At 50.0% G+C, this 18,203-nt stretch overlaps 1 protein-coding gene across 2 annotated transcripts in view; it reads left to right on the forward strand.

The window, feature by feature from the left end:
• LOC119452875 (glucose dehydrogenase [FAD, quinone]) overlaps positions 1 to 17,623 on the forward strand; it is a 207,543-nt gene extending 189,920 nt beyond the window's left edge. For both annotated transcript variants that reach the window (XM_037714827.2, XM_049667353.1), the window contains 2 exons: positions 5,170 to 5,389; positions 17,201 to 17,623. In XM_037714827.2, coding sequence (XP_037570755.1) covers positions 5,170 to 5,389; positions 17,201 to 17,336 — 356 coding nt within the window. In that variant the 3' untranslated portion in view covers positions 17,337 to 17,623. The remainder of the gene's footprint in view (positions 1 to 5,169; positions 5,390 to 17,200) is intronic.
• Positions 17,624 to 18,203: the final 580 nt, after the last annotated feature.

Consider the following 18,203-nt stretch of genomic DNA (forward strand, 5'->3'; position numbering starts at 1 on the left):
CTGGCATAGCGATATCCACGCATAAATGTCACAGATACATCATTCAATACTGACAGATTGCACATTTCCGCGGCGCATTGAACGATATTCCCACGTGCATCACAGTGGTTACTCCCCCATGTTACGTTGTGTGCGTTAAAGTCACCACATATGAAAATATTTGATCTTGTGATGCTAAAATGTTAATCAAATCATCAGTCGTAATACGTCTCGATGCTTGCAGGTATATGCTTACGATTGTTATACATTTTTTTTGCGAGATATACTTTGCAGGCAACGTATTCAGGAAAGTCCGAACTGCTTGATTGAATAAGGTGAGAGGGCAAATCTTTTCGAACGCAGAGCATTCTTCTACTGTTTCCCGATGGACGAGATTATTTATATGTTATGTAATTAGAAATACGAAAATCATCACGTACACCAGCCTCTTGTATGCACAATACAGGGAAGCTGTATTGTGCAACTAACTTGCGAAAATCAGCAGATTTGGATCGAAGGATATTAGCGTTCCACTGAAATATTACGACATTTTCGTAACGACTATTCATAATTGCCATCCGGTAGCACTGATGTGGATAGTTGATTCATTAATGGCTCCATAGACAACAGTGCCTTTACCTCTGGAAGCTTGTTCGCCTGAGGTAGAGCTGTGACAATTGCTCGAATTGCAGCAAACAGCATAGGTAGAATCATCTGTCCAACACTGAGTGACGCGGTGTTATCCTGGAATGTCGATCTTCCGGCCGCCGTTTGCGGTGATCGCTGAGGGGTGTTCTGAGAGGGTCGCTGAGGTTGTCCAAGCTTAGGTCGCTGATATTGTTGTGATGTGTGGTCTTCAGTGGTGGTAGCGGAATGATGACTCCGCTGTCTCTGGGACTCTTGCCCAGCTGGTTGCTTTAGTGCCGACGCATACGATGGTTGTTTTGATTTCTGTTCAGTTGCTGTAAACTGACGATTTTTCGCTGGGCTTACTGCATCAAGATTCGGAAGGGGCTCCTTGTGTCGTGGTTGTTTCCCATGAATTAGTTCATGTTTGCGTAGCATGGATGCGGCCTTATTCTGTGGACATCCCGAGAAGGAAGCCGTATGGTTACCCATACAATTTGCACATTTAGGCTGTCGTACAGACTTGCATTCAGTGTGCTCATGGTTCTCGGAGCAGATTTTACATCGACGTGATCCGCGACAGTTTTTTGCCAGGTGTCCAAACCTCTTACAATTATAACACCTCAACGCAGGACCAAGGTACTCTTCCACCGGGTGGCTGGGGAACCCCAAGTGGATTCTCTGAGGCATAGGCTTGTCATCTCTGAAGTGAAGGATTACACTGTATAAAGAGCGGGATTTAACTGTACCATCCTCCAAACGATAGTATCTTGCTTGGCGGCGGACTGATATTACTCCAAAATCTTTCAAAAACTCGAGCAGTTGTCCTTCAGTGTATTGAAGTGGCACGTGATGAATCTTCCCGACATTTCGAGTGTACGAAGCCGGTATGTAGGGCTTAACTTGTAGTCCTGCTACTTCCTGTAGTAAAAGCAGGTTTTTCGCCGATGCCACTGAGGCAACAGACACTGAGAAACTGCCGTCTCCGTTTACTCGGAACGACTGCACTTTTTCCTTTGCCGCCGACACAATTTCTGAGGAAACACGATTTGGATTCACTTGCCAAACAGTGTGTCCTTCTTCTGACGGTCGGAATACCACTGGGATTCCTTCACTTCTTTTCTTTTTGTAGGTCACAGATGTGAAAGGTGCTTCATCACACTCAATGTTTTCATAATCGCTTAAGTCATAGTTTGAAGTATTGTCGTTATCTTGATTGGGAGTTTCGTCAAGACGAGGTCTCTTGCTCTCACCTTCGCTGGGTTCCACCATGGTCACCGGAGGCGGGCCATCAGCACCTTGATGTTCAAGGACGAGCCGTGCTGGCCTGATGATATCATTCGCATGATGCACGTTGGCAGAATCTTGGACGCGCTCCTGCGTTGCATTCATGTGCCTTAAAACACGCTTGCGGTCATAGGGCTCGTGCCGCCGTTCTCGGCTGCCTACCGCCGTAGCGGTAGGCAGCCTAATTTCAGTCTTGTTTGTGTATGCAGTTTTTCATCCGGAAACTTCATCGGTTAGTTTTCCGGGCGAACGGTAAAGGTAAGTGAAGCAGGCCGAAGTGGTGACGATGAGCGGCGGAAGGGTGATGGGGAACGGCGTCTGGCTAATCGGTAAGCGCCTCGTGCTTGAGGTGATGCGGGCGGAGATGGAGAGCGCTGCGGAGGTGAAGAGTAACGCCGCCCTTGGTGAGAGGCCCCACTATAACAATCGCGCTCACACATATCGTAGCCCCGACGCTCGTCTTGCTGGCTCTTGCGACAAAAACGTGATATGTGGCCGCGATAGCCGCAATAATAGCACGTAGGACGAGACGGACGCCAAGGTGGGTAGTAGGGGGTGTTCGGGGTACCGGGTGACAGTGAGGTCAGATACGCCGATGAAGGCTCTGGCGGCGATGACGGGAAGTTAACCGTGGGCGCAGTAGCAACCGACGCGTAAGCTGGTAGCGGCAACGGCGAAGTGACGTGGCCGAGAGGCTTGGCAGCAACTTGCGCGTATGTCGGTATACGTAGATCGTGGTCCACCGTAGAATGGGTATCGTCAATGTCGGGCTATAGGCGGACAGACTCGAGCTCATCGAGGCGTTGACAAGTGGTGACGACGTCAGCAACGGCAGCCGGATTCTTGGTGGCGAGGGCATTGAAGGCGAGAGTTCCAATGCCTTTGAGAATGTGGCGTACCCTGTCCGGCTCCGACATTGAAGAGTTCACACGTTGGCCGAGTGCAAGGACGCCCTCGATGTACGAGGTGTACGACTCGCCCAGGAGTTTGCGAGTATCGAGACTTTTCTTGGCGAGAGTGGACCGAACGGCCGCTGTGCCGAATACTTCGCGAAGCTGGTGCTTGAAGCGAGTCCAGTCGGTAAAGTCAATCTCGTCGTTAAAGAACCACGTCTTCGCCACACCAGACATGGTGTGGCGAAAGAGACATGGCGGAGCTTAAGAACATCATCCCACTGATTGGCGGAACTTACTCGCTCATAATCGTCCAGCTAGTCTTCCACATCCTCTCCGCGAAGACCAGCAAAGAGATGGGGGTCACGCTGGGGGCTGTTGAAGATAAAGGAAGGAGTGACTTGCGATATCGGAATGGTGGCAATAGAGGCGCCTCGCTGCACTTCCTGCGGCATGTTGGCTGATGGTGGGCCCAAGCGGCGACCTGAACAAAGCTCCAGAAGCTCCAGGAGGCAGACCGGATGGCCAGAGGACTTAGGGCCGAAGAGCACACTCCACCTCTTGTGACGTCTCGGTTGGGACGACGTTTATTAGGTCCGCTATATATATATATATATATATATATATATATATATCATGCTGGTTTACAAAGCGCAGTAATTGCTGTGTTGATCCACACCATCGGCCTCGTACAGGAGGTTAATGTAGACATTGTATAGATGACTTGAAATGTGTGAGAACGATGCCGGTGGCTGACGCAAATGTTCTGTAACTATTGACGCTTATTTATTTATTTATTTTAAAATACTGCAGGCCCTCCTCGGGCCCATGCAGGAGTGGTTACACAATGAGATACAGTACAAAAAAAAAAAGAGAAAAAGAGAGAAAAGTGAAACCATTGTATCCAAACGAAGAACATAAGCACGCACAAAAGTGAACATACTCAATAAATACACACACTTTGCTTAAAGGAGCGGTTCGCGTACAAGCAGAAAAAGCAACGTTTACGATAAGTATGCAGCCACAAGAGGCTGCATAATGAATACAGATAACATCAGTCACTTTATTACCACTCGAATTGCAAATTCTGAATACTGTCAATAAATGCATTGACAGATGAGCAGTTAACAGCCTCAGAGGGTAGCATGTTCAAATGGGAAATGGCGTGTGGGAATAAAGAGTACTTGTGAGTGTTGTTATGACTCGGATGGGGCCGTATTGATTTATTATGATTATTTCGGGCGGAAAGTCTGAATGGTGCTTGAATGTATATTGCTTGTGGTATATGATAGCAACCGTGATAAACTAAGTATAGAAATTTTAATCTAGAAATCATTGTACGTTGAGCTTGTGGTTGAATGTTAGCCTTGACGCGCAGGTTCGCAGTGCTTGCTTGACGCGAATATTGCGAATATATGAATTTTAATGCTAATTTCTGTATGCGTTCTAGTTTGTCGGTTAAATACTTCTGGTGCGGAGCCCAAATTGAGTCAGCATATTCTAAAGCGGGTCTGATGAGGGTTCTGTATGCATTTAATTTAACACTAGGAGGTGTGTTTCTGAGTTTTCTTCTCAAGAAATGCAGCTTACCTAGCGCCTTCTTATATATGTTATTTATATGAGGTTCCCAATTTAATTTCGTTGCAAGAGTGACCCCAAGATATGTGACTTCATCGCATTTTCTGAGTGGTATGTTATTTATTGTATACGTAAACTGAAGCGCATTTTTCTTGTGTGTGAAGGAGATACTGGTAGTTTTTGTTGCATTCAGTTTCATCCCCCATATGTCGCACCAATGTCGCTTAGTTGTTTCGGGGTTGCATTGTACTGGCCGCGTGCTCGAACACTCTTATGTTTTTATTCTCACGCCAAGCGATCGAAGAGTGAGAAGATTTTCCAATTAACGCTGGCAATTGAGAGACACCGCTGCTCTTTGTCGACTGGATCGACTGGAAACCGATACAGCCAAAATAGTTCACAACATGAACACACACAACTGCTGATGATGCACGTCGCATGTATGCGCAGTCAAGATAAATCCCTGCATACTGTATTTACTGCTGCGCCTAAAGGCTACACAGTAAATCTCCGACGACCTTGTATGAATTGAAATTCCGTAAATTTCTCGGAGAAGGAGCTGAAATCTCTGCAAATCGTTGCGTATATAGTACGCGACGACAACGCATTCAAGCAGCGCCGCGCCTGTTCGCACAAGTCAGAGAAGGAAAGGTTCGCGACGCGCCCTCTTCTCCTCGCTCGATAAAAAGTATCTACTGCAGATAATAATCAGACAGAATGCATATGATTTATGTCGACATTACTCATTTCTTTTTTAGATCGCATTGCTAGTACTATTTGCTATCTACTATTTTTTATCTGACAGGAATCATGAAGATACGGAAGCTTCTGGAGGCGGACGGCCTGAGGAATATCGGCGCAAAGCTGTGGGACGTGCCCTACCCACCGTGCTTGAGAGCTGGCAGCGTGTGGAGCGCCGCGTATCTAGACTGCTTCCTCCGTCAGACCGGCTTCCCGGCCATGCACGTCTGCTGCACTTGCGCCATGGGAAACCATTCGCTGGCGGTGGTTGATGAGAAGCTCAGGTAGGTGCTCAGCAAAACGAAAACGCACGATGGAAACGAAAAAAAAAAAAAAGACAGACCTCTTTGACATCCTTGACGCGATGTTTTCAAGCCTTCTTTTATTGGTTTATTGCATCGAAGGTCTAGTACCTCTAAACACCAGAAAAAAATACTGTCGAGCCTCACATCGCTGTAAGTAACTTTATGTAAGAGTTTTTCTACAGCCAGTGTTGCTTTCGTTTTTGCTGTGTCGTGACGCTATGTCGCAGTTCGTGGTCACGTTGGAGGGGGACATTGCCACGTTTTGACATTTGCTCCTGCTCCCTTGGTCGTCCACTGTACTACTAGATCGGCCTTCACAACGAGTAGCAGCATGCGAGGCGACCGAATGAGCCGGAGCGAGTGTCAAAACCTCGCAATGCCCTGCTTCCACGTGACCACATACTGCGTCATAACTTCACGACACAGCAAATATGAAAGCGAAACTAGCTGTAGAAAAGCTATTATATAAAATTATATACGGTGCTCTGAGGCGTGTCACAATTGTTTTCTGGGGTTTTGAGGTCTATGACCTTCATCTAACGCCCCCGCCACCCTAAAAAAAAAAAATGCAGTCGGAAATAAGTCAGTATAACTCTTCGTTTACGGTGATTGACATCTAAGCTGTTTTTGTGAGAGAAATGCTGAGAATGGATGCTGTGTCGAAAACCGTTCTTCACGTTACTGAAGTGTCGGCATTTCCATGCGAATTGCCCAACTATCTTGTAGTTTTGCAGATATCTTCAGGTTTTTGGCCCCTCCTATGTCCACTCTTACGTGGCTATCTTTCTCAGTCTACCCGTGAAAACAAATTGACATTGTTGCATTAGGCACCACGTTGCATCCATCTCGATTCCTTCTAGGATCATAGATCTCCGTACAATAAAGAAAATAGCGCAAATAAAAAAAATGTCGCAAATTCACCCGAAAGACGAAGCATCAGTTGCGATAGCAAATTAGTAGAGAGCTATACGGAGTAAAGATAGTAGTTTCATCAGCTGTATAAACTTGGACATGTAGCAGCACCAGCAATGCGCAAAACTGTTGTCGACGCCGTCGGCGTTTTGCCCGTGTTCGGACCGAACGCGCGCGGCGTTGGTGACCATTGCCGGTGCCTCTGGCGGCGGCTCGGAGGTTTTCGACGAGATCAGAACGGGAGTAGTAGTAGTAGAGGTTCGGGGTGGGAAAAGATGCATATTTCTGCAGCCCTTATAGGGAGCACGGCTCAGCATCTGAGGGGAGGGGAATGGGGGGGGGGGGAGAAAGAAGGAAATAGTGGGAGAAGGGTGGAAGGGAGAGGGCAGTCGTCCTCGTCTCGGGCAGGGTGTCCCTACAGCCGGTCAGCCAACATAGTGTCCGCAAGGTAGCCGAGGACCACCTTGAACACTTGGCTGGGATTGCGGGCTGGATGCAGCAGGTCCGTGCTGGTACCAGAAGGTAGGCCCATGCGGCGGAATCAGAACGGGACACTCGTCGATCAGAGTCGGAAGTCTTTACCACCTTCTCGCCTCGCAACGTTTTTTTTAATATATTAAAATTTGGTGCCGCAGCTAAACGTCGCCTCGTTGCTCGTCACCTCGTTGCTCAGATCGCTCGTTGCTCCTTCTCTTTTCTCTGGATTGGATTGGTGCGGCTCGCTACGTGCTTGTGCTCCCATTTCCGAGCACAGATGGGTGTGCGCCTGGTTTTCACACTGGGCTTTTAACAGATCGCTCGTTGCTCGTGCTAAAGAAAGGCTGCGAGTAGGGTGCCTCGATGCACGCGTGCGCGTCCGCATCGAGGCACCCCAGCTGCCGCAGCTGCGAGACGAAGTGAGCGTCGGCTAACGTATAAGTGGTTTGCCGCGCGCTTGCCGTGTAAGCACTCAGGAATGCCGGAAAGCACTGATACAAGGGTCAGAAAACTACGCTTTATTTTCTTTTACTTTGCGATGCACCTTCATACTGGCAAGCGTCGAGCGATGGCTTCTAACAACCACAGGAAAGAGTCTTTATACTGGGAAGCCTGAGCGATCCGTGGCTTCTAACAAACACGAGAAAAGGTCTTTGCAGCACACGTGGCCGTTGAATGCCACCACATCCATCCCAGGTGGGACTACAGCATCGCTGCAGTTACCCTGTACCCATCGCTGACGAGGTGGCGCTTCACTTTTTGACAATAACTTTCTATTTTTTGCGTGTGAACGCCCGTGATGGGGTCCACAAAGTTCACGCTGTGGTTGACTATCTCCCAATGCAGAGTGAGGCATAGCCCCGTTAGCATCCACTAAATTTCGGATACATTTGTATGCGGCCAATTCGTCACTATGAATAATGGTCCCCGGTTGAACATTGGCTGCAATAATGGCGCCTAGCGTCGCCGCCTTTCGTCGTTCGACCTTGAAAGTCGCAGCACTCCTCTGGTCGCGCAGAACATGCCGAAGACCCATGGGCCACCATCTATAACACCGCCGTAATTTTGGCGGCTCGGCGGAAAGTTGTCGCCCGTCATTAGGCGGCCTCCATTGTACTTTTGCTCACCGCGAAGAAGGCAGTCGTCAATTTGCGCTATCTACCCGGGGCCACCGAGTGGAGGTCGCGCCAGCAGCTCGTCCCTCGCGACCTTACGGGGCTAGTTCCCCCAGTCGGCGATGGCGTGCTCCGATAAAGGAAACAAGTCGCCTGTCATCTCCTTAACAGCCATATGTCTACGCTTTTGCTCACACAGTACGTGAGCCAAATCATTTGCCGCCTGGAGAGGTGGTCCTTCGGACGGCCGAGGCGGTCCGTGTTGGCGAAGTAACTTCCTTCGCCTCTCTGCCCGTGCAGTGCAGCGGTACCGTGTAACTGCGAAAACTGCTTTCGGCACCTGTTGCACCGGAAGGCAGCCCGGCGTCCATTCTGAGTCTTCCAATATAATCTGACCACTTCTCCTGCGCAGGTTGGTTGGTCCGGGTTAAACCCCAGGCGCTCGCAGGTGCCCCAGTACTCCGATGACGACACCGGACCTGGCCTGGGGCTGGGGCGCGGTGGACGAACAGCTCTTGAAACAGGAGAGAGCCGAAGCGATCGCACGAACTTTTCCTCCGCAGCCTAGTCACACCACTCTGTGCTCGGAAAGCATAATTTGCCCGTGACGCTGTCTCCGCAGACGAGGGCCTTCGCCTAACTCGTCACAGCCAGCGCAAAGACGTTTTGGAAAGGCAAAAATGATGACGAAACTACGTTTGTCATGTAGGTGAATGGGTCCAGATGGTCATATTGACGGTTGCTGCCGCTGGATACGATGACACAGGCTGCTGCTGCCGCCGCCATGTTCATGAGTTGAACTCGAGGGGGGTTTCGCGATGTACGAGTTTGCCACGAGTTCGCCTGTCAATCAAAACCATAGGTCACGCCCCGCGCGAGGCATGTAACTCTTGTGCGCGCCCACCACGGTATGGCCACGCCCAACTTATTTTTCGGCAACAGCGACGTGGTGCGGAACTGAGAGCGCACTAACAATCTTGACCGGCGAAATCAAACACGCACAACACACTGTCATCGGTGATGTATTGAGCACCACTATATATATATATATATATATATATATATATATATAAAGATATCGTCGACTTTCGCTGGCTTATGCATATATCTTCTTGGGCTGTGATGGCCCCACAACACGGTTCATTGCCTGCATTGTGGCGACGTAGCGCACAGCAAATAATTATCGGCGCGTCACTGTTGCTCCTTGTAAGGCGTCAATGTGCCGTGGTGGACGATGATCCTGAGCAGTACGTAGTGGTTTTCAAGTACAACGTATCGCAGCTGCCATTTGAGATGGCTGCTCTGTCATCAGTGATGTATCGGAGCCGCAGTGTCGCAAACACGGTCAGCGGTCAGCGCAAACACACCCAGTGCACGGCACACTAAACAATTGCAACACCCTCTTGCGTTCGAAATCTAATTTCCTAACTGCACACAAGAGCCCTCACCCGCCAAAATTAAAGTCCCTATATAAGAAAAGTACCGCCATCTACTCTTTCCTCCACCGCCTCCTCTCCTAAAGCGCTTGCTTTTTTCTTTACTTTTTGCTTGCGAAAGCCAAGTCGACGGTGGCGCACCTAGAAAGTCCACGTTGAAGCTTTCAGGCCGGGCGCGCGCCGCCGCCGCCGGCGACGGCGGCTGCGCAGAGGACTTTCAACATGGCTCTGAGGCGGAAAAAAGGAAAATATAAAGAAGTGAAAAGCGCGCGCTATCATCGTCCAATCGGAGATACAGGAGAGAGAGAAGCGGCGTTTATCAAAAGATGGCGGTACTTTTCTTATATAGGGACTTTAGCCAAAATGCGATTGCTGCGCTGCCGTTACGATATCCATCTGCGATCGCTGTTAGCTCAGCAGCAGATGCAATCGGCAAGTACACTGGGGTGAACAACACACTCAAATTCTGCGTGCATGCGCACGCAGGCACCTTCACTGGGCCAGCGGTGACAAGCGATGAATTGTGTCGCTGGGCAGCACCCTCTTCTTCGCAATGCATCACTGAGACTTCGCGCACGCCGATAAACTGGTGCACTCTCACTGTGCTGGGTCACTATGGACCCTAGAATACCGCACAGCAATTGTGCAGCGACAGCCGTTGCCCCCGTCTCTATGGCTAGAGTGTCGTTTCAGTTAGTAAAGCGGCAGCCTTAATAGCCGCCTAAGTAAAAGCACCTGTGGTGAACAGCCATGCCGCAGCGCTGCGTTGCCATTCCCCTAATAGACAGGGAATGGACAGATCATTGTCATGACTGACTGCATGCGTCATTATCGCATCGACTTTATCGAGAATAGTACTGCAGCGCCCCTGGCGACTGCTCACCGTATGAACTCCCTCGTGCGTGTGACCCTCCAGAATGCATCCGCTTGTAACCTTTCGCCTCAGTGTCGCCACTCGCGGCAAAAAAGTGCAAAATTCACTCGATGTCCGTTTGTCATCGCAAATTTATAGCATTCAAAACGAAAAACCGATACTTTAAGTAATAAAATGCTTGTTATTTTATTTGTTGTATTTCAAAGTATTTGATTGAGGGAAAGTGTAGGTACAAGAATGAACCGCATGTGCCCTGTTCGCATTCGACAGAGGATAGAAAGATAATGCTCGAAAGACGAGGCACGCCCTTGAAGCGCCCGAGAAAGGCGTGGCTAGCGGCTTACGGCAAGTGTGCAGATAGACAGCGGGACAGTGACGGTATTGCAAAATTGCGATAATACGTTGATAACAATACACGGCGCTGCCGCGTTTTGTTGCGCAGTCTTCTGTGCTTGAAACGCGGAAGCACTGTGCCACGCAGGGTGCGTTCGTGTTGTCATACGCTGCTTTATCTCGACATTTCCTGTTGCCTGCTGTTATTGCACGTTCCTTGCTATCTCCGTTCCCTGACTGCCATCGAACAAACTCGGGTAAAACGCGTGCGAATGAGAAATTAGGCTCATCCTGCATAGCACCCCTGCACTTATTTTGCGACGCGAGCCCGAAAGCATACGGCGCAGTAGCCTGCATAAAAACGAAAAAAAAAATTATCGCAGTTTCACCCGAAAGGCGAAGCATCACTTGCGATAGCAAATTAGTAGAGATCCGTACGGAGTAAGGATAGTAGTTTTATCAGCAGTATAAACTTGGACATGCAGCAGCACCAGCAACGCGCAGAACTGTTGTCGACGCCGTGGGCGTTTTGCCCGCGTTCGCACCGAACGCGTGCGGCGTTGGTGACTGTTGCCGGTGCCTCTGGGGGCGGCTCGGAGGTTTTAGACGAGTTCAGAATGGGACACTCGTCGAGCTGCGTCGGAAATCTTACCCACCAAAACGGCGACGGCGTCGACAACAGTTCTGCGCGTTGCTGCATGGTGCTGCTACATGTCCAAGTTTATACAGCTGATAAAACTACTATCCTTACTACTAAGTTGCTATCGGAATTTCTGCTTCGCCTTTCGGGTGAAACTGCAACATTTTTTTAATATAAATACTCATTTGATGCCGCAGCTAAACATCTCCTCCCCTTCCTCCGTCCCGTCCCCACACGGCCTTTCGCTCTCTATATATGGTGATTGTAAGGATTAAAGAGATGCTTAATTCTGCAGCCCTTCAGGGAGCACGGCGCAGAAGGCGCGTTTGCTCTCCTACGTGCGTTCGCTCCCTGTAAAAGTGCGCGTCCCTCGTGCCCTTTCACTCGCACATACAGCGTCCGGAGCGCGGCGACGATTTCATCGCCGTTGACGTCATACGGAACTTCATGGTGACGGCGACGACGACGACGACGACGGCGACGCCGACGGCAGAAATCCGCTTTGGGGTGTCCATATAATTGCTATCGCAATAAAATGAAGGCGAAATCACCATAGTGCTATTAATGGCAAAAGCCAGAGTCCCTCCATTGAAGCGATTGTCACTGCCGCGGCTAGAACTGATGGGAGCGTTGATTGGTGCACGGTTCGCAAGCTACCTGACAAGTCAACTGAGCGTTGATATTTCCGTGCACTGTTGGACAGACTCAACCGTCGTACTCAGTTGGATTAAGAGTTCTGCGCTGAGGTGGAAACCCTTCGTTTCCAATCGGGTGCAGGAAATCCAAAGGCTAACAGATCCGACTGTGTGGAAACATTGTCCCGGCAAGGAGAACCCACCTGACTTGCTTACCCGTGGGATCTTGCTTGCGGAGCTGGTCGGACGCAAGGACTGGTGGACGGGCCCAGAGTGACTTAAAAGGGGAGAATGAATCATTATAGTGTCAGATATTCGGGAGAGCCAGCTTTGCATGGCAGAAGAGCGACCTGTACAAATTCTGCACACTATCACAGAGAGCACGCCAGAGCCACTAATGAACCTGGAAGACCACAGCTCACTAACGAGAGTGCTCCGCGTAACAGCGTGGGTCAGGCGGTTCATTCAAAACTGTCGAAGCCAGTCGAAGCTGACGGGAGAGTTGACGGCTGAAGAGGTAGCCGATGCAGAAAGATTTGGCAAAGAGTGTCAATTAGACACGTTCGGACACGGCGTTCGCGAGCTACGTTCCGCCAGGCCGCTCGACCGGGGATCGTCAGTGATAGCTTTGAACCTATTCTTGGACGCTGACAGCAGTGGCGCACCGACGGGGGGGGGGGGGGGGGGGGGGATTCGGGGGTGGTAACCCCCCCCCCCCCTGAGGCCGACTTAACCCCCCCTTTTGTTTAACCCCTTTTCTTTCCTTACGCATTTGAGTACTGCAACTAAGATGCAAGACGTGCAATCGTCTGCACACTCGCAAAAAGCGCATTTTTTGACAATTTCCAGTGAAGAAATCGAAAGCAGTGCTGTTTAGATGGTATTTGCAAACTGTCAACCCCCCCCCCCCCCCCCCCCCCCCCCCCTGGCAGAGATCCTGGGTGCGCTACTGGCTGACAGTATAATGAGAGTTGGCGGGCGGCTTCAGTACAGCACAGAAGAAGAAACCGCTAAGCATCCCGTAATACTGTCACCGTCTCATCTGTTCACACGCTTGCTTATTTCTCGGGAGCATAGACGCCTACTGCACGCAGGAGTACGGGACACGTTATCGCAACTTCGAGAACGCTGTTGGATTTTTCGAGGAAGACAGGCAATCAAATCGGTCATTCGACGCTGTCTTCCGTGTCAGAAGCAGAGTTGCCGAGCCGCAGAAGAGCCCATTGCCCCGCTTCCTCCCTACCGAGTCACCCAGGCTGATCCATTTGAGACAACGGGCATCGACTTTTCGGGGTCCATATTCTACAACGTTACGTGGGTCCGAACACAAAGCTTATATTGCTTTGTTCACTTGTGCGACGACACGAGCCGTTCACCTCGAGTTGTTAGGGACCTCTCCGCGAAGTCATTTCTGATGGCGTTCAAGAGATTCATGTCAAGGAGGGGAATATGCACGGCTGTGTTGTACGACAATGCGCTGACATTTAAACACGCATCTAAAGATCTGAACCAAATGTTTCACGCCATTAAGGGAAGCGAGGTCCGGTCCTTCTTTAGTACACACAGAATCAGTTGGAAATTCATTGTTGAGATTGAGAGCGGCGTGGTGGGGTGGCTTTTGGGAGAGAATACTGAGAACCGTGAAGGCCACCCTTCGTAGAGTGCTCGGAAGGAGCTGCGTTGAATATGACGGCCTCTCCACGGTTATAACGCAAGCCAAAGCTGCCGTAAATTCTCGTCCGTTGACTTTCGTCTCTTCGGACGCGGGGGAGCTTATGCCCTGGACCCCAGCCCACTTCCTCGTCGGTCGCAGGCTAACAAGCTTGCCTCCTTTCCGAGAAACCACTCAAGTCAAATCGACAGCAGAGACACAAACACGCCAATGGAGGCGACGCACCGGGCTTATGGACTCGTTCTGGCCAACGGTGGAGACGCGAATACCTGCTGCAGCTTCGCTCAGCGCATGTCCCCAAGCCAGGCAGCGGAAGAGGCATCAGTAAGGGTGACAGTTCTCCTGTGGGACGATAGGGCTCCTCGCCAGATGTGGAAAATGTGTCGTGTTTCGGAAACCTTTCCAGGAAGAGACGGCCGAATACGCGCTTGCAAAATCCTTCTTCCAAACCAAAGGGAGCTGCGACGACCCATACAAGCTTTGTACCCCCTCAAGCTCAATGAATTGCCAGCCTGTGTGGACAATGGTGGCCAGGAATGAGCCGATGCTCATTGCGGGGGAGGATGTTGCGACCTTCCATGAAAACCGTGAAGACGCTATCCGAGAAGCGAGAGCCGAGGGGGGCCCCTAACAAAACCGTCCGAGCAATTTAATTGTAAATAACACCGTGTCCCGTGCCACCGACCCGACAGTGGCCACTGCACCCTCTCCACGGCACTGCAGGTGCCTGACTCATGCTCTTTTACGGTGTTTCGTTACTTCTCTCTTTCCACTTTCCTTTCTCCACTGTAGTCATTTACTACTGCACAATAAACCAGTCTCGAAACGGATCCCAAATAGTGAACTTCTTCCTTCGTGGCTCCTGCGCGCGCGGCCGACGCCGTCCAGCTTAGTTTTACGCTCAGCAAAAGTTAGCAGTCGTCCAAGGACGACAGTAATTAGAGTCAGCCCATCGGCGCGAGTATTCATCAAATGGTGACGTGGTGGCGCTGGGTAACACTCCCAGGATTAGTTCTAGTCGTAAAACATAAATACCCCAGAAAGTGGATGGGAAAACGGCTCCGCGGTAGCTCAATGGTAAGAGCATCGCACGCGTAATGCGAAGACGTGAGATCGTTCCCCACCTGCGGACAGTTTTTTCATCCATTTTCATGTCCATTAATTTATCATTTCATTAATTCAATTAGTAAGTACAAATAATTACCCCTATGTTGTCGTTGGTATCATTGTTTGTTGGCTTCTTATGATATGATTAATAAAAATCGGGCCCCTCGGTTCGCTTTGTTCTCGTGTATATATATATATATATATATATATATATATATATATATATATATATATATACGCTCTTCTAAGCTCTCCCCTCCTCTCTCTACCTCTACCACGTGACGATCTTCTTCGGCCGTCCCATAATCACGGCGATGTTTGTAGCGCGGTGGTGCGAAGCGTACTGTCGCCTCGCCGTACCGACACGGAGCTTTTATCCTGTGCAGTAACGTCATATCTGCAGCTGTGGCGCGGCCGTTGCGGCGCGCGCATATGGCGAGGGTGGTGCAGCCACTGGGAGGCTCCGCAATGCTTGGCCGTGGCGAGGCTAACCTTGGAGAAGGTGGTAACCTCGCCAAGCGATGACGTCGCGTGCTTCGCCAAGCAACGCCTGGCACCAGCTGTGCGAGGCGTTGCTAGGCGAGGCACGTGACGTCATCGCTCGGCGAGGTTTCCCAACGTACAACTGACGGCAAATGCCCAAGTTAAACAGCTTCGCTGTTAAAAGGCTGTTTTGCCCGTAGGGCGATGCACGGTGGGGCGAAGCGTTGATAGCGATACCAAGCTATAGCGTTACGTTTGAACTCGTTAGATGCGGTTCGAACTAGAAGACATGCGACATACGCGGGTGTGCCAAAATTTCTGGCACCCTTATATCTTTACAACGCCGTCTAGAGCCTGTAATGACAGCCCACATGTGCCACTGCGCTGCCCGTAAAAACGTGGTGCCAGTAAAATTACGGAGCTTTGAGATCCTGAGCACTAATACTGTTTCGAACTTTTTTTAAATGTCTGAGGAGATTTAGGATAAAAGGTACACGTTGTGAATGAACTGTTTTACGAATGTTTTCGCGCGTTGAAAGTTCTGAGGAATAATTCAGTCAAGAATATAACTTGTTCGAACAACTTTTGTCGTTGAATAGTATGGCATCTATCTTGCATATGCGGCATGCATAAACATATAGGTTACATATATAGAAATATATTCGGAACATCACTGCAATGGTGGCGGCGAAAATTCGCCTGTATTGTCGATATAATGCTATCGCAATAAAAAAGTTGTCGCAGTTTCACCCGAAAGGCGAAGCATCAATTGCGATAGCAGATTTGTAGAGAGCTATACGGAATAATGATAGTAGCTTTATCAGCTGTATAAACTTGGACATGCAGCAGCACCGGCAACACGCAGAACTGTTGTCGACGCCGTCGGCGTTATGCCCGCGTTCGCACAAAACGCGTCCGGCGTTGGTGACTGTTGCCGGAGCCTCTGGGGGCGGCTCGGTTTTCGACTACATCAGAACGGGACACTCGTCGAGCTGCGTCGGAAGTCTTTACCACCTTCTCGCCTCACAACGTTTTATTGCGATAGCAATTATATGGACACTCCAAAGCAGATTTCTGCCGTCGGCGTCGCCGTCGCCGTCGCCGTGAGGTTCCGCATGAAGTCCAACGGCGATAAAATCGTCGCCGCGCGCCGTATGCTGTATGTACGAGCGAAAGCGCGCGAGGGACGCGCGCTTTCACGGAGAGCGAACGCACGGCGGAGAGCAAACGCGACGTCTTCCGTCGTGCGAAAGGCGGTGGGGAGATGGGAGGGAGGGCAGGAGGGGAGGCGTCGTTTAGCTGCGGCACCAAATGAGTATCTTGCGACCGGGCGCAAGGGCAACTGGCGACTCAATCTGCCACGCGAAAGAAGGAAAGTGGGAAGGCAGCGCGGGAGGGAGAGGGTGCGGCTTCTACTCTGCCAGCAACTGCGTACTTGTATTTTGCGCGGCTCCAGGCTGTCGTGCGCACCGTATCTTGAAAGCGATTTCCACACGGCTTTTACCTTTGTATGTGCTGTGCTTTCGCCGCTAAGTTTCCATTGAAGCGATAGACCACACGAACCTTCGCTCGCTGCTGCCGCCGCGCTTGCTCATGCCAGCGTTTTGACAGTGATTGTCTGCGGTCATCGAGTGGGATCTATTCATGTTTGTTTGTGCGCGCTGACACTAGAATGGTTAATTCAGTTAGTAAGCGAATGTGTCCAAGTTTATGCAGCCGATAAAACCACTATCCTTACTCCGTGTAGCTCTACTAATTTGCTATCGCAATTGATACTTCGCCTTTCGGTTGAAACTGCGACTTTTTTTTTATCGTGCACCCGTCCTTTGAGTGCACCCCGCAGACCTTATCAGACGAATTACAAGTCCTGCGTTATCACACCACACATAAAACTGCGATATCACTCGCAATAACCGCCATGTTTTTGTTCATTTTCTCACTGTACAGTTACTTTTCGGACACCCAGTATTAGTAACAGATCCTGGATGTCTGCTTCTAAGGTTTAAGTCCCTGCATGTACTCTTGATTTTTCTTTCTGACTCTCTAAAAAGAGTTTACAACCCAGATTGCACTTCCGACACAAATGCTTAAAATTTTCATTTGCAGGGTGAAAGGAGGCGTGACGGGTCTTCGAGTCGCTGATGCGTCGGTGATGCCTGCTGTGACAACAGGGAACACCAACGCACCGGTCTTAATGATCGGCGCCAAGGCGGCTGCTATAATTTTGAAGGACAACGCCTGAGATAACGTTGGTGTGGTCACTGACGCCACAAGCTATATCCAATAGCTGCCAGAAAAAGAAAACTCACACATGTGAAGCGCTCGGATCGATCAGCACAGGAGTGGAGTGAAGCTATCCGTCGAAATGTGTTAATAGCCCGCGCGCACGTTAGTTGTTATTGGTCACACTTTATCGACATAGTGCTCAAGCTGTTAACAAGGTTTAAAAAGACTCGGGTTATTTTTATAAATAAACAGGCAAAAAAAAACATAAACAAGGAACAGAAACGGCGCTATGTTGCTACCAACGGCCGCTGGATAAAAAAAGAAGAAAAAAGAAAGCCGGCAGATCCCACGCCCTGTGGGAATCGATGTTATGCGAAGCAGTGTGCGGGGAGCTTCCCAAGTTAACGAAACGACCATGAGAGCACCAAGACGTAGGCGGCTCTTTCATGACCTACATGACATGCATGTCATGGCATTCATGTCATGAGTCCTCAGGAGTCCGTTTAGCTACACCTAAGAGACCTTAAGGCGAAAGGCTTAGTCATACTCGTGACTGACTTTTCAGTGGCTACCAAGTCACTGAGGCGTCATAGGGAACGAAGACGCCGATAATGCCGCTCGGGCAGCTCTTGAAGACACACAGGAAGAGGCCATACCACTTTCACGGTCCGACATAGCAAGCAGACTTCGAGTGCTTGCACAAGAGATCACGCTTTCATTATGGTGCACATCAAGCAGTCAGACCAACCAAAGCAATCGTCAATTCCACCTGCCCTCTTTGATGCATCTCTGTATGCCAACTGGACTCTGCCGAAGAGAGGCCACTCAGCTTTATCGTTTATGGCTAGGGGTGGCATTCACGAAATCTTATTCTTTTCTCATT

The sequence above is a fragment of the Dermacentor silvarum genome, chromosome 5 (assembly GCF_013339745.2).
Source record: "Dermacentor silvarum isolate Dsil-2018 chromosome 5, BIME_Dsil_1.4, whole genome shotgun sequence".
NCBI lineage: Eukaryota > Metazoa > Arthropoda > Arachnida > Ixodida > Ixodidae > Dermacentor > Dermacentor silvarum.